This window comes from Centroberyx gerrardi, chromosome 22 (genome assembly GCF_048128805.1).
Source record: "Centroberyx gerrardi isolate f3 chromosome 22, fCenGer3.hap1.cur.20231027, whole genome shotgun sequence".
Lineage (NCBI taxonomy): Eukaryota > Metazoa > Chordata > Actinopteri > Beryciformes > Berycidae > Centroberyx > Centroberyx gerrardi.
In genome coordinates, this window is record NC_136018.1 from 9,101,588 (window position 1) to 9,116,926 (window position 15,339).

The window sequence follows — 15,339 nt, forward strand, 5'->3', positions numbered from 1 at the left end:
AAGGAAAACAGAGTAAAACAGATAAATTAGCCTTAAATGAGCTGGCCTTGTGGTTTTCCTGGAGAATCCCTTGCTGTCTTCTCCAACCCGCTCAACCAGTTGTGGCATGTGCTAGACAGCTCCTGACACAGGAGATTATTTTTACTTGTTTGAGATCACATTGTTATGTTCTGAGCAGGATTACCTGTTTTGATGGGATTTCTTAATAAAGATAAGTCAAATGCCATATGCTGAGGTAAGACAAATACAGTGAGAAGTTAACATGCTCTTAATTGTAGCATTAGGACAGCATCTTCCACTTTTCCTGAAAAAGTATTTGACATATGAAAGATGACTGAAAATACTGGAGATATAACCACCACAATGATTGGGATACACTTGTAGTGAACATGAGATATTTTGCTCTCATGATGATATTTTGATAATGTTTTCCAACTGAATCAACATGCTTCTGAAGGTGGTCTGGCAGATGTCTGGCACATGTTAGGCAAATAAGTGGTACTTGAGTTTGTTAAGTGTTAAGACAACAACTGATCATGTCACTGAAAGTAAAACACTGGATAAGACATTTCAATGATTTATTTCTGCAGGATCATCCTCACACGCCTATACTCGGGGAGGCTCTGTTCACCAACTGAACAAAGAACTGGACAACATTAGGAATCAGAGAAATAAATTGGGTAAGTATTTGTATTATGTGACAGGCCTGATATATTTTCTCTTAGGACCTTGAATCGCCATCGAAATATATGCCAAGAAGTTTGCTTTTTAGATATTGCTGACAGGCAGGCCCTTTCTCCCCCTCTGCCTTAATTTCTTAATTTGGACTTGGACCAAAACTGCCTGATAATTTTCCATTCATTTTAGGATATTATAAATGAGGTGCAGTGTGCACACTATGCCTGAGCCTTTTGGGGAGCAGGGTGGGGGGGGAGGGCACAAAGGCACTTACGATATTGGACAAGATGCAAACTTTATATTGTAGCCAGCCTTTTAGTGATGTCATTAATTTAGAAGGATGGTGCATATAAAGTGCACTTGGCAAACTTCTCGGGCAGGCGGGGAGGGTGCGCTTCGAGAACAGGGAGAGCTAGCAAGGTTGGGAATACAGAAAAAAAGTCAAGGAGGCAAAGACTTGAGGGCAGTCAGATGCACACTGGCAGGGCACTGTATGTCCATAACAGAAAACAAAGTACAAATGGCCTTAAACATGATTGATGTACTATTGAATTAAGAGGGATTTGAAAAATGATGATATAAACTTGAAATCGATTCACGTGGCTCAGGAGGCACATTATTAGTATGTCTTCCCCTCACCCAGGCAAAAATATAAATCATAATATTAATTTTGTTGCGTTTCTTTTTATGTAGGTTTTATTATTGTTTTCACTAACTAAGGCAATGATAAGCGTGACTAATTAAAGAGGAAGAGCATAATTTATGAAGGTTGTGAAATCCATATTACCTGGAGGGGGGAGCGGGGGTTGGCGATGAGAGGGGAGATTGTGTTTGGTAGACACACTCACGATATGTTTTACCGAACCAAGTTGTACAAACTGTATAAATAAAGCCTGAAGGCTTGAGGTTTCAGTAGCTGCCTTTGATCAATATATTAATTAACCAATGTTTGAAACTGGTGTGTAGATGGAGATTACCTCATGATTGATTGCAGAGATTGAATCTTCTGTCTTTCTTTACATGAATGACCTTAATATTCTCTTGCTCTTTTTTGCTCACTTTCTCAGAGAGGAGAAAGAAAGCATCAGGCTGGGAGAAGAACTTGCTGTATCCCATGGTGATGCTGATACTGCTCACAGGAACGGTGAGTGCTGAGACTGACCTATCATTAAGCTCATAGTGTTTACCCATGGCGTATACAGCCTGGCTGGTGGCCATAGGGACTAACACAGTGCACCACAAGCCCCATCCTCTCACTGTATACCAAGCTTCTGGGTGGGGATGTACTTTTATTTAATGGCTGTTTAAGAAAATGCTCAATAGCCACCTACAACAACTGTGATTTTGGATAGATTATAGTGTGGGAATCCTATTTATGCTGTATGATCATGTTTAGATAAAGCTGGAAGGCCACGTGCGAGAAGCACGGCACGTGTATCAAACAACCCTCACATTGTTCAGGTTTTGAGAGGCTAAATGTTGCAACAGTGTACAATCACAAGATGGTTATTACACATTACCATGCTGTATGCGGATCAGTGGAACACCCACAATCTGATTTTATCGTGATTCTTGATACACTGAGGTTTTTGATCAATAGCGTGTGATTTTTTTATTAGTTATACCATTTGTAAACAAATGTTTCTCCTCCTCTCTATCTGTAGACAATCTCAGTTCTGATGGTGGCATTGAATATTCTCTACCTTCTAGTGGATGAGACTGCCATGCCCAAGGGATCCGCAGTAAGTCTACTGGACAAACGCTCTAACTGGAGCACATTTTTACCCCCACACACACAAACACACGCCCAGAATGTAAACTGCAAATGAGCTTGCCTATCAGACCTGCCATGTTCCCGGCGGGGACATAAATCAAATTCCGGATATGCTCAGGTGCATGTCGGAAGAAAAGGCCCGGCCAGATGTTAATCAGGCCCCAACCTCGTCCCCCTGCTTTTGTTTGGGAAGCTCATTGAAAGTCATTTCACAGCAGTGTGCAGATTAAATGAGCGAGCTACGTGTCTGAAGTCCACGGTGGGTGAATAAGCTGCTTTTCCTCCCTGCTGCAACGCGCAGGCTGGGCCAGGTGAAGGGCTCTTACTGTGAGGCAGACTGCCGGAGTGTGGAATGGCTCTCAGAGATTCTCATCTCTGTCTAACATGCAATGTGTTTTAAGCTCTCCTTATCTCATCTCATCTGCAGTGACAGAGGTGCGTGCGTGCGTGTGCTTGCATGTGTGTGTCTGCGTGTGCGTTTGCGGTTGCATTCTTGTCTGAGAGGGGGCAACATAATGTATCCTATTTCTCCCTCATTTCATTTCGCGTCTCGCAGGCAACTGACTGAGCTGCCCTCGACATTCCAATTATTTTATCGAGGAGGGATATTTTCTTTGGCATGACGCGTCGCAGAAAATCCCCCAAATTACACTTGTCATGCAGCTTGAAGCTGTCCTCTCTGACAGTGTGGCCCCACTAAATGGTTTATGCGTTTGTTGAGCTGGATGGATGCCACACCTCTGATCTCAGAGCACTACGAGGAATGAGGGGGTAGGGGGTGTTGTCCTCAAAGACGATCAATACTGATATGATATCCATCTAGCTGCCCCCCTACCCCCACCCCAGCTCTCAAAATCTGTACCCTCCAGCACAGCAATGCCCTGACAGTTACACATACGCTGTCTGTGCACTTTGTAGTAGAGCTGAGGGTGAAGGGTAGCGGGAGGGAGAAGAGGGCAGAGGGGAGAAAGTGATGTAAAGAAGTAGAGAGAGCGGGGGGTTAAGGACTGGACAAGGTACTGCCGGAGAAAGGAGACTCAGACTGTGGGAAAGTCAAATGAGGCCCCGATATGCTGATGGAGGGTGGGTGGGGGGTGTGGGAGGGGAGCACAATGGAAGTGCCCTGTCAATGTTTGTCTTCCCTCCCTACTAAGCATCCCAACACAGCCCTTAGCATACTGAGCAGTGCCCCACTCAGCTTTACAGAGCAGAGGAGGGAGGTGGAGAAGGATGATGAGGAGGGAGGAGAGATGAAGAGAAAGAGCAGGGAGGAGGAGGAGCAGGTGGATGGAGATGAGGAGGATGCAGGAGAGCTGTAGAAACAACAGGGAAAAGGAGGAGGAGGAGGTGGGGAAGTGGAGCTGCCTCTGTCAAAGGACACAGTGTTTTACAGCTTGATGAACAGGCACTAAGAGGGACCAATAAAATTGTTACTGCAGGCCCTTCTCTGTGGTAGCCACCACACTTGACACTGTATTTTGTAAAGTGGACAATTAGCTGCGACTGGACTGCAATATTCTTCTCACTAAATACGCACACACACTTGCATAACAGTGCCTACAAACTTCCCCTTACGCACAGACCTTTGCTATGACCTCTGAACTTTTGGCTGATGACCCGTTGTTCCTTCCTGTCAGTTTGCACCTACAGGAAATACAGGAAAAAAGACGTGTCTAATCCATCATTATTTGGATGGTTATTATCTACCATTAAAATTACCCTACATACATCAAAGTGTGGCAAAGGATAGGACTCTGGGAATGGTTGGGGATTGAGACATGGGTGTGTATGTGTGTGTGTGTGTGTGTGTGTGTGTGTGTGTGTGCCAGCTGACGACCTCACCCACAGCACAGGTGTTGCAAGGCGCTAATCCTAGAAGCAACAAACACCAACCGTGCGTCTGCTGAATTAGCCGCGGCAGGCAGCAAAGACGAATCCCCTCCACAGACCCACAAATACCCCCCACCTTCCCCCACCCCCGACAAACACACACACACACACACCCTCCACCACCACCCTTCCTGCCATTGGAATGAAAAGGAGTAAAAGGAAAGGAGAGTTGAAAGGAGGCGTAATGTGAAAGCTAGCTATCCCGCGCGCACGCATACACGCGTACGCGGGTGCACACACAATCTTAATGCGTGCCCTCCCTCCCTCCATTAATAAATGACATCAGATGCTGTCTGCTAATTCCCTGAGAGAGAGAAAGAGAGGGAAAGAGCTCTGCAGCGTGGCTCTGCAGTAAGCTCCCACAGATGACAGTTGCATAAAAAGGCATGAAACAACCTGCCAGGCTTTCCTTTTTTTCCTCTTGCTCTTTTGCTCCTCCTATTAACAATGTCTATACATTGTAAAGTAGCAACCCAGCGTCATCTGTGATATGTGTTGTGTGGAAATGGTTACGTCTTACTTGCCGATATAAACGTATAGCACTGTAGATGCCCTATACCGAACACTGATCCTTTTGATAACAGTATGGCTATTCTAAACAGCGCTGGTGCCAAGTCCGACAAAAGCAAATATTTATCATTTGACAACACAGATGCTCGGTATGTGCGGTGTATGTAGATGTATGTCTTTTTCCTGCTCCAGTTTCAAAAGGGCTAAGGGGGGGAAAACGCCTAGTGTGTTTGCTGAAGTATTTGTTTTGTTGTTTTTATGTTATTGGCACGCTTTCAGCCTGTACACTCTTCTTACCGTAAGCAATGTGCCGTTTTTGTTTGAACACCTGTTCACATATTGTATGATCGACAGTGATTTGAAAAGAGCCTCTTTCATCTTGTTCCATTCATTACTTAGCCAATTTGATTCTGTCTGTCTCAAGTGGGGAAATTCTTCATGCACTGAGTACTTACTTTGCAGGATTTCTGTAATTGCATGTGTGTGCAGAATTGCCTGCAGTGCTGTCGTTTCCCATTTTCTTTTTTATTTGTGATGTGTTTATATAAGATTGATGTATGATGATATTGAATAACCCATTTTTCCCTTCGTATCTCCCGTCTTCCAGGATCGAGGCATTGGGAACACCTCGTTGTCCACATTTGGCGTGGCTCAGGCGGTACTGGAGATCATTCTCATTTTGTATCCTTTCAGTGACCCCCAAGCTTTGTCCGTGGCTGCAGCCGCATGCTCCACGGCCAAGAGCGACATTCTCAAGCCAGCTTTGTTTACCCAGGGCATAGTTCAGCCAGACACCTTCCGGAAGACATGTTCCGGTGTTTCGTCACCTTTTATCGTAGCTGAAAAGGTGCAAACTCGGGACACTTAAAAAGACGTCTCTGTGAAGCTGCTTTGCTCCCAGCAGAGAACCGTTTTTGGTCCTTGATTGATTTGCTGAACAGCTACATGATGGTGTCCTCAGTCGTTGGCTTCTACAGCCTGCGCGTCTTTGAGGGCCTCACTCCCAGCAAGGATGACACAACCATGACAACGGTAAAGATGGGGTGGAAGGACTGGGGGTGGGGACGCTGAGATTGGTGGTCCTAAGGTACTGATGTATTTAGGACCCCTTGTGTTTCATCTCTTTCCTCTCTCTCCGCTTCTCCCTCCCCCCCTTCTCCCCCCCACGCCGTGTTCCTCTGGGCCCCTCAATGGCTTTAGTTGATCTGTCCAATATTTGTTTGTGGGTTGCGTAAACACAGACGCGGTGCAAGCTCTTTTCTTGTACATCAGAGGGAGAGCGGGGTTTTGGGGGATGGAGGATGTGTGCTCTGTTTGGCCCACGGTGGCACCCATTCAATTGGTAATGAGTTTGGGAGTGGTGAGGCTTGTTAACTAGCCATGACGCCTCAGTGAAAGGACTTGAAAGGACAATGCGGAGAACCTGGTAATGAGCAACTTCAGAGGTACTAATTGTACAATATGTGGAACCTATTTAACCTCAAGTGGTGTGTGTATGTGGGGGAGTGTACACGCACACACACAAGTACATGTATGTGTATGTGTATGTGCATGTCACTGCTGAAACTAAATGGTACTATAGGTACTTTTTCCTCCCACGTCTCCCACTTTTTTCCCCCCATTAACCACTGTACGTTATGTGCTTGAGTGACTTGAGATCAGGACCTTGTTTGCAATCCATTATTAACCTGTCTGTTCTGATTTGTAGATCATCGGTTGCTGTGTGTCAATCTTGGTGCTGAGTTCAGCCCTGCCAGTGATGTCAAGAACACTGGGTGAGTTCAGGTGTGTGTGTGTGTGTGTGTGTGTATGTGTGTGCAAACTTAATGATTCACACCTAGTCAGGATGCATACAGTACATGTTCAAGTGACAAGTAGGTTTAATTGAAGTTTGAGAGAGGGGTCATAACAACCTAAACACAAATGACCAGAATGAGTAAATGCCCCCCCTCCTCTTTCCCCCCAGACCATTAAAGTTGAAGCAAGTTGAATTCTTCTATAGTTTCCCATAGTGATTTTAGAAAGGAGTGCGGGGAGAAAGGGTAAAAATGACAGGAGTAGCACCATCACAATGGCACTAATAAACATGCAGAGTGCAGAGCACAGCTGTTCAAATAGCATTACCGTGCGTCTGTGTGTGTGTGTGTGTGTGTGTGTGAGAGAGAGAGGGAGAGAGAGACCTACAGAGTGGGAGAATGGGACAGAGAGAGCATACAGTGACTCATTGGGAGCTTTACAAAATATCAACAGGTTCTGCTTTGTGACGCTGAATAGATGAAAAGGAATAAATGCATGAGACAGATTTGAAGAGAAAAGGCCTCCCAGCGATAGAGAAAAGACGTGTGGAGAGTTGAGTCTGTGACCAAGTGAGATGTTAAGAGACAAGAAAGGGTTTCGTGCGCTGATGTGAAAGGTGTGTGTGTGTGTGTGTGCGGTGCGGGAAACGATAGACACTGTACACAAGAGTGGGGAACTGTATACAACAATGCAAAAACCTGGGGATTAAATTCTATTTCTATTTAACTAATTTAATAATGTAGCGACAAGTGGTGTGTTACATAAAACTCTAAATACATATAAATATATCATTACTAGCTTAGCAAACCAGTTGCCATATAGGTGACTGCTGTTTTGGAGACTCCAAGGGGAAAGCTGCTGCTCTGGCCTAAGTTTTTCACACATAGTCTGGGTGTTTCTGATGCCATGGAGTTTTATTTAAGCTTGTGGGACAAAGTAATGGTGTTGAGACAGAAGTTCAGCTTGTTTCTCTCTGACTCCAGTGGGAGGTTAGAGTGCCGACAGGGGTAAGATACCTGTAACAAAAGTTTTTATTTCACGAGAAAGACATGGACCAAAGAGCCTTGGAATTGTGTTCACTCCCTAAGTGTGTATTTGAAAGTGCTAAAGAGATAAGAGTTGGTGTGTGTTTTCATTCCATATCCATCTCCATAGATATTGTGGTGTTTGGATGAGGACATGTTGCAGCCCCTAGCTTGTATTTCCAAAGAAATGGTTTTAAAAGATTTTTTAATGTCATTTCTGTTTATGAAATGGCATGCAGCAGAGAATGACAGAAAATGTGGGGGAGAAAGGGGATGATATGTGATTTTCACACCGGACTTGTGATCCGGGAATACGTTGGTTGACCGGTCGATCCCGTGAAATCAAGATCAGGGTGGTGTTTACAAATTTGAGACTGAGTGATAGTGATTGAGTAGATAAAATCATCTTTGCATGTTTCCAGAACAATGTCCGGAGTGTTATGTTGTTTGCCATGTTGGACACCAAATGGAAACATGTCTTTCATTGATGACATTACAAGGTGACGGCCCATAGATAAGTGACGATTAAGGAAGTACACTTGCATGCAAGGGTCTGCCCCAGATCTGGTGTGAATGGTAGTGAAATGGGACATTTTCATGTATTGGCCACAAAGCCTGACAGTCATTTTTAAAGGAGTCAGTGGGCCAGTCTGAAGTGTTGCTTTATTGAGGAGCAAAGAAATATAATGACAGTGACACATAGGAGAAATAGTCCTCTCAGACTGATCCTTGACCAGCGGGGGTATATAGTTGCAGATGGAGACAACTTGTATAATCACAATACCATGTCTTATGAATGTGTAATTGATATGGATCCACCTTATTTACAGTGTTTTATGTAATTTTATCTTTTGTTTAGTCTTGTGATCCAAGTGGAGCTATGATATAGCAAATATTATAAAATGGATAGTTCCGGTCCTCCATTTTGATTGGCTTAAGCCATTGTAAAATACCTGATCAACACATACCCATGACAGCACAACAGTTGATTTAAACATTAATGTGCTAACTGAAAATCACCACTCCTGCTAGTACACATGTGACGCTTTATCACTTTATTTAGCTATAGTGCTCAAAAGCTGTATTGCTTGGCAGAGTAATAATATTTAATTATAATTGGTTAAAAAATAAAATTTGTATTGAACATTTGTGTTCTTTCTTTTTTAATACAACAGTATGTTACTGCCTTTTTTAAAAGCAGTAAGCCATGAGAGGCCATGCATTTTTGTGATTTTAGAACTGTTAATAGGTGTAGTTAGGTGCGACACAATGCCGCTAGCCTAATATATTAAGTTTGGCCCACATACAGAGAAAATTATCTGACTATGCCATACACTGTAGCACTGATGAATGATGCCAGCAGCATGCTAATGTCTTCAACTCTGCTACCTCTGACATTTCAAATGCCAAGCATCTTTTTACATCCAATTAGATTTTCTCAAATTACCAAACCAAGATCAAAACCTTTGGCATTAGAAATGAATTTAGTCTGACCACAGTGGCAAGGTGTATCGACTAGGGTCTCCATCATCTCTCTCCCTGTCTCTTCACAGGCAATTTTGTTAAAGGCTCTTGATGCTTGCAAACTGCTTACTGCGGCTGTAAATACATCTCTCCGGACACTGAATCGATTGCCCAATCTAATTGACGAGCAGAGGTTGTGAAGATGTTACAGGAGAAATATGCAACGTCCAGAGACTTGAGCTTTTGCAGTATGCCACATTTGAATATGATTTCTAGATCTAGATGACTGAAGATTGGTTTGGTATTTAGACTGAGATATTGATGCAGCAATTTCCTGGGTGAATGTTTTGTTTATTGCATGTAAAAGAAAGAGTGTTACAGCAAAGAGGCAAGAATAATAGTGGAAATACCATTATACCACCATAATAGATTTAAATACAAATATACATATCAGGTTGTTGAAAGCCCAGTTATCTCTCTACATTTCTGTGTGTTGTTACTGGATGGTATAGTTGGCCCGTCCTTATGGAATGCTCTGGTAGGATGTAGCAGCAGCCGGATTGGCAGGGCAAAATGGATAAATAGGAAAACAATAGGGTGTTGATGGCTTTCCAGGCAGCGTGCGATCAGCTGTGACAGACGATTTGAAATTGGTCTAGCAGAGTCCCCAGCATGGAGCTAAGAGGAGCCTGCAGGAGAAACCTCCAGTAGCGGGTCAGACCCACTCCTTTGTCTCTGTCTGGAGGTCCTGGGAGAGAGGCGTAGTCCACCTGCATGCTGCCTTTGCTTCTATACTTAGTTACACCCCGCCTTCATATTCCAGCGGGAGGAGTCCTCACAATACTGCTCACCTAGACACGGTCAAGTGGTGAAAATAAGCCGAAGCTATGCAGCACATTTTTAATGTGCATCGGTGATTGTTTATATAGAGTCAAAGTCGATGCGTTTGTGTCTGTCCCCATCAAATATAATACACCATAGATACATAAACTTAGATGTGATTATTTGTTTTGATGTCAGATTGCTATTTGGCATGTTCATAGTTAATGGCTAAGAAGTAACAACATAGTAAGAAAAGTTATGGTTCCTTGCCCAGGAATATCAGGTGCAGACTGCTTTTAGAAGGAGGATTCCCATCACTGACGGGGTCAAAATCTGCCAGGAATTGCACAAGCCCTCGGCTCAGCGGAAACCTACAAGATTGTGCTTGTTTATTGTTTGAATTAGATATGTAGTTAGCTCAGTGGTTGACTCAGGTGGATGTGTGTACAGGTGACTGTGGTTCCATTGAAGACTGCGGTGTCTTGGCTTGGGCGTGGCTTTCTTTTTTTGCACCACCTTGTTTTGCACGCTAAGAAAACGAGCCATATGATGAGACCACAAAGAGAAACTTTTCCTATGAAAAGAAAGGGGCATGATCCTTGCAGAGTTGGTCTTTACCCAGAAAGTAAGTCAACTGTTCTTAAAGTCATTTGCATAAAGTGTCACGCTGTTTAGGATTTGTTTTCATCCATTTTCAGCCAGGCGTGTTCTGAGATTCTGCCTGCAATGTACATCAAATGGTTTTTGGCATGTAAGCCCTTCTTTCAGTTTGGCCTTTCTTGCTTGTTGAAAGAGATGGGCCATTGAAGAGTGACACTTTTCGAAGTGCCTCAACTGCAGACAGAGCAGACATTCCTAAATTGGCCCATTCGCTGCAGCCCCATGCTTTTGTTGGGAGGGAAGAGGTTTTGCTTATGAACACAATACTTGTCTTGTCAAGGGGAACTTGGAAAAGCGAACGTCCTTTGTTTACCTGGAGTTTCTTCTGGAAAATTTTGATTATTTTATGGATTTTGCAATGATTTGAACTTTGAAGGGAAATCCTCTTGCTTCATAGTTCAGTTACTGCAAATTAATCTTTGACACACCTTTTCAGCGGAACTCGTAACGCAGAAGGCCAAACTGAGAGTAATGATGTAGGTTTCTTTGAGTCTCAACATCTGCACCCATCTCACATGCATTGCTGTGTTCCCAATGGTCATGATAAATAGGTATTGCTTGAGCCGTGTGTTCGAAACGCTTCCCAATACGTGGTTGTCTGACTGATCTCTCTGCCCTTCACAGGTATCACCAGGTTTGATCTCTTGGGAGACTTTGGGAGATTTAATTGGCTGGGAAACTTCTACATTGTCCTTTCATACAACATGCTGTTTGCAGTTGTGACAACACTCTGTCTTGTGAGAAAATTCACCTCAGCGATTCGAGAAGAGCTCCTAAAGGCCTTAGGTAACTATCAGTTTATCAATTTATGTGTGATTCATGTGGCCCGAGGTCCACATTTTAGCAAATAGTCGGTTCCAACCAGCAGGTATGAAGAATTCCATGTGTGTAATCCCTGAGCGTATCAAGTATTCTTTAATTGTGGAAGTGACATCAATGTCCTGCAATGTCTGACAAATAATGCTGCCTTTAAGATGTTGGATCCCCTGTAGAATAAAAAGCAATCTCATAAGCCCTGTATCCAGTAATAAAACTTGGGCTACCCAATTCCATCCTATTTTTGCATCCACAAAGGTTGGGTCTGAAGCACTGGCAGCAAAATCCTACTCTGTGGCTTTGAAGGGAGATAGTGTTTATTTATGTCGGACACCAGGACCTGGAGTGACAAAATGGAGGAAATTGCAGCAAGATCCAATGTGCTGTGGGACTGACATGTGACAGAGAGGATGCGGCTAGTCTCAAAGGCTTGTTGTGACAGGCCCTGGATGTTTGATACACAGGGTGGGATAGGGTTAGAAAATGTCAGACAGAGGCACTGAGGGGAAAAAAAGCACATCAATACCTCCGTCTAAGTGAAAGTCTGAGGCTTTTTTAATGAGATTTCTCTCCCTTATCTCCCCCTGCCCAGGTCTGGATAAATTGCAACTGTCAAACAGCCCCACGGACCCTGAGTCTGGGAAGCTCTCGGCCAACGGGCATCAGAAAACTCTGTGAAAGGGACGATAGATCAACACACACACACACACACACACACACACACAGACACACACACACACACACCTCAGCGCAGCCAAAGGGAGATTTTGACAGTCCTGTCTGACTGCTGAAAGGTGAAAGGGATTGGAAGGGACTTAATAAACCCAGCCAGTGTCTGACGGATGCTGCAAATGGAGGCTGAGAGCAATTTAGCTTCATGACATTCCATCCTCTGCGTCTCGGATTGGAAGCTGGGACAGAGCCAGGGATGAGACTGAGGAGTGAAATAGACTGGCATCACTGCAGTGACCTTGATGTTGACCTCAACCGTGACTGTGACTTTAAACCACCCATCTCTTGCTTCAGGGGAACTCTACCCCGAGCGTCACTACCTGTTATTCTTCTACAGCCTCCTCGCCACTGCACTAGACGAAAGCTAGGGGGTTCAGCAGGTGAAACGATGCACCTTCCGCGGTGGCCGAAGAGCTAGGTTCTGTTTTCTGTCCGTCTTGTTGTTCAAGTCTTACATCGCGGTACAAGGTTATGTTTTTTTTTTCCTCCACAACCTCCTCCTCTTCTGTAGTCACTATAGTTACTAGACTCCCCACACTGCAGTCAGTGGCAAAAGGTAATTTTTAATGTCAGTGTCTCCACGTTAATTGGTGTCAGTGATACACGGGCATACATGGAGCGTTCACAATTCATGGTCTGTACTTGTCTGGTCTTCCACTGTTGTCATGTGAACTGATATAGGCATATGGTAAGGCGTCAGTTTGTCATTATTTAGTTGTGATTCTGATTTAAGCTCAAAATGTGAAGATAGCAAGATATTTGTGCAGCATGAAAGAAGTCATTTATTCACACTCATCACAGCCAATACATATAACAGCACCGCATTAGTACAATTTAGATTGTATGCAATTACATTGTTTTTCTTACTTGATAGGCCTCTGATTTTAGCACTCATGCTATCATTTGTTCTTTTATTTGGCTTTACTGAAGTGCGCTTTAACTTCATGGATGATGTCATTACTTTGTTTGAAGTAGGGTAAGAACTCTTTTTAGGTGCTCTAGATTAGACTTAGGCTACTCTACAGATGGGAAACTAGAGTGGCTTTTTAAAGGAGTCCATATCGGTTCCAAAGAGAAGAATGCTTTCGTGTATTCGGAGCTGATCCTGTGGTTGTATTTGCTAAAGATTTTATTATGCACATGGTGAGAAAATGTCATCACAGTTTTGATCTTCCCAAAAATAATTATTACGCAATTTTAAATTCACAGGGCACAGAAAATTTGTCAAATGTTTTTTGTAAATGCTGTATTTACATGTACATAATGTATTATGTTTCATACCTCTTTTGCATTATTTGGATGTAAATAGGTGGGCTGTCATTTAGCCCATTGAGGGTCTGACTCACTAAGCAATTTGCACCTCTTTTTTTGTACATATGGTTGAATTTACCTAAAACTAATGCAAACATGAAACTGTCTTACGGAATGCATGAGGGAAAAATGTGCAACTTGCAGCTGGTACAAAGACTTGGTGACTCGGGCCCCATATGTTGTTGTGTTGCTGCGTAATCTTCTGGACTGTGATGTTATCCGTCTCCAGAACCACCTTTAATGCCTTATAGGACGAGCGTCTCGCAGGCTTAGTGTGTAGGTCGTTTCTTGTTCTGTGTCGTTGTGCGTGTTTGTGTGCGTGCGTGCACACATGCACGTTGCGAGTCTGTAGACAATTCCACTGTGATCCCCTGTACATCATCTGAATTTGCAGTCAAAAGCTGGCCAGATATGACATAGATACTTCTCTTTGCCATGAATGTAGTCACCTTGTTCTTTCCCACAGCTAGCTCTCAGTTAGTGAGGGGCTGGGGACTCCATTTTGAAGCTCATTCATTACCTTAAAAACCTGAGCACTTGGTAGGATAGAGTTGACGGCCCTAATAATGTACAGCTATTTTTATGGTGATATAGATGTATTGTGTTTTCATGGTGACTAATGTGACATGATGATGACAACATAGAAAAGGAAGAAAGGAAAAATTGTATTATATATGCATTTGAAACTTTTGTTTCTTTGGACAGGGAATGTTTTACATTGATTTTATTCAAAAAAGGAGGGGCTGTCTGCCATTGGTTGTTATATTACAAAGACTGGATAGAAAGTAAAATTCACAGCAGTGCTAACTCTCAATCAAAAAACTCATGTTGAAGCCATCTTCTCCAATGAGCTGGAAATTGCCCCCCGAGTATGTTTTGTAAAGAGGAAATGTATGTCTACATAAACCAATTCTTACCATACCAAAACCAAAGAAAAGCAGGGCCACGTTTTTGGTTTGGGTCGACGTGGTTATGGTGAGTTTTCCAAAATAACGGCAACAAGCCTCGTTTAGCACCTCATTTAAATGTGATGTTGGAAGATGTCATTGAAGCCAAACGCTTTGCTAGCAACAACGTTTGGTAGATTTTCTGGTGCATGGTGTACCAACTGATGTTCTATTTACTGTGTGTATTGAGCGATTTGGATACTGTGGAAAAATCTAGATGGCCCAAAGTGAAGCAGATACTAGTAAAAATTTTAATTGTATGAATTACTCTGGATGAACTAAAGCTGCTGGTTTTAGTCGATTACTAAATTTACCCATGGTAGATTTTTTCCTGAGCTCCTTCATAGTTGTGCTCTACTCCTAACATCCATACCCACTCAGCTGCTGGCGGTGGTAACATCGGACTCGGTGGGGTCCTTGATATCTGGCAGGGAAGTTTTGCGCTCTCTTCAGCGGGGCGCACGGGTCGCCACAACCCTAATAAAATATCACAATCATCTTCTTCGCCGTAGCCTCTGAGGTGGGGACTGACAGGGCCCGTTTCTATTCAGACGAGCACTTCTGGTTGCCTTTACAGTACATCTCTGTCTTGTGTGGGGTTTCAAAGGTTGAGAGTTGGCCTGTACTGTAAGTTAAGCAGCTTTTTTTTTCTGTCTGTCCGTCTGTCTGTCAGTCAGTCTCTGCATGTAATTGTTGGCATATGTTGTTGTGAATGTATTTTTTTACAGTTCATTTCTGAGGTTGCTATATGTATGTTCCGTTCTTTTTGATGTTGGTTTGTTTGCAAATAAAAGTAGAAAAAATTATTTGTGTGCAACTTTTCATTTATAAATTCATTCATTGCGCGTAATTCACCCAGGAGGTTGATCAATTTTGTTTTATGGGGGTGAGCTTGTGATTCTAGTTCTCTTTC

General features: G+C 43.3%; 1 protein-coding gene across 1 annotated transcript in view; it reads left to right on the forward strand.

Annotated features, from left to right (window-relative positions):
* Positions 1-15,217, forward strand: part of lmbr1 (limb development membrane protein 1) — a 33,835-nt gene extending 18,618 nt beyond the window's left edge. The window contains exons 10-17 of the mRNA XM_071899297.2: positions 591-680; positions 1,746-1,822; positions 2,343-2,420; positions 5,460-5,533; positions 5,794-5,884; positions 6,561-6,627; positions 11,245-11,406; positions 12,029-15,217. Of these exons, the coding sequence (XP_071755398.1) occupies positions 591-680; positions 1,746-1,822; positions 2,343-2,420; positions 5,460-5,533; positions 5,794-5,884; positions 6,561-6,627; positions 11,245-11,406; positions 12,029-12,114 (725 nt within the window). The 3' untranslated portion in view covers positions 12,115-15,217. The remainder of the gene's footprint in view (positions 1-590; positions 681-1,745; positions 1,823-2,342; positions 2,421-5,459; positions 5,534-5,793; positions 5,885-6,560; positions 6,628-11,244; positions 11,407-12,028) is intronic.
* Positions 15,218-15,339: the final 122 nt, after the last annotated feature.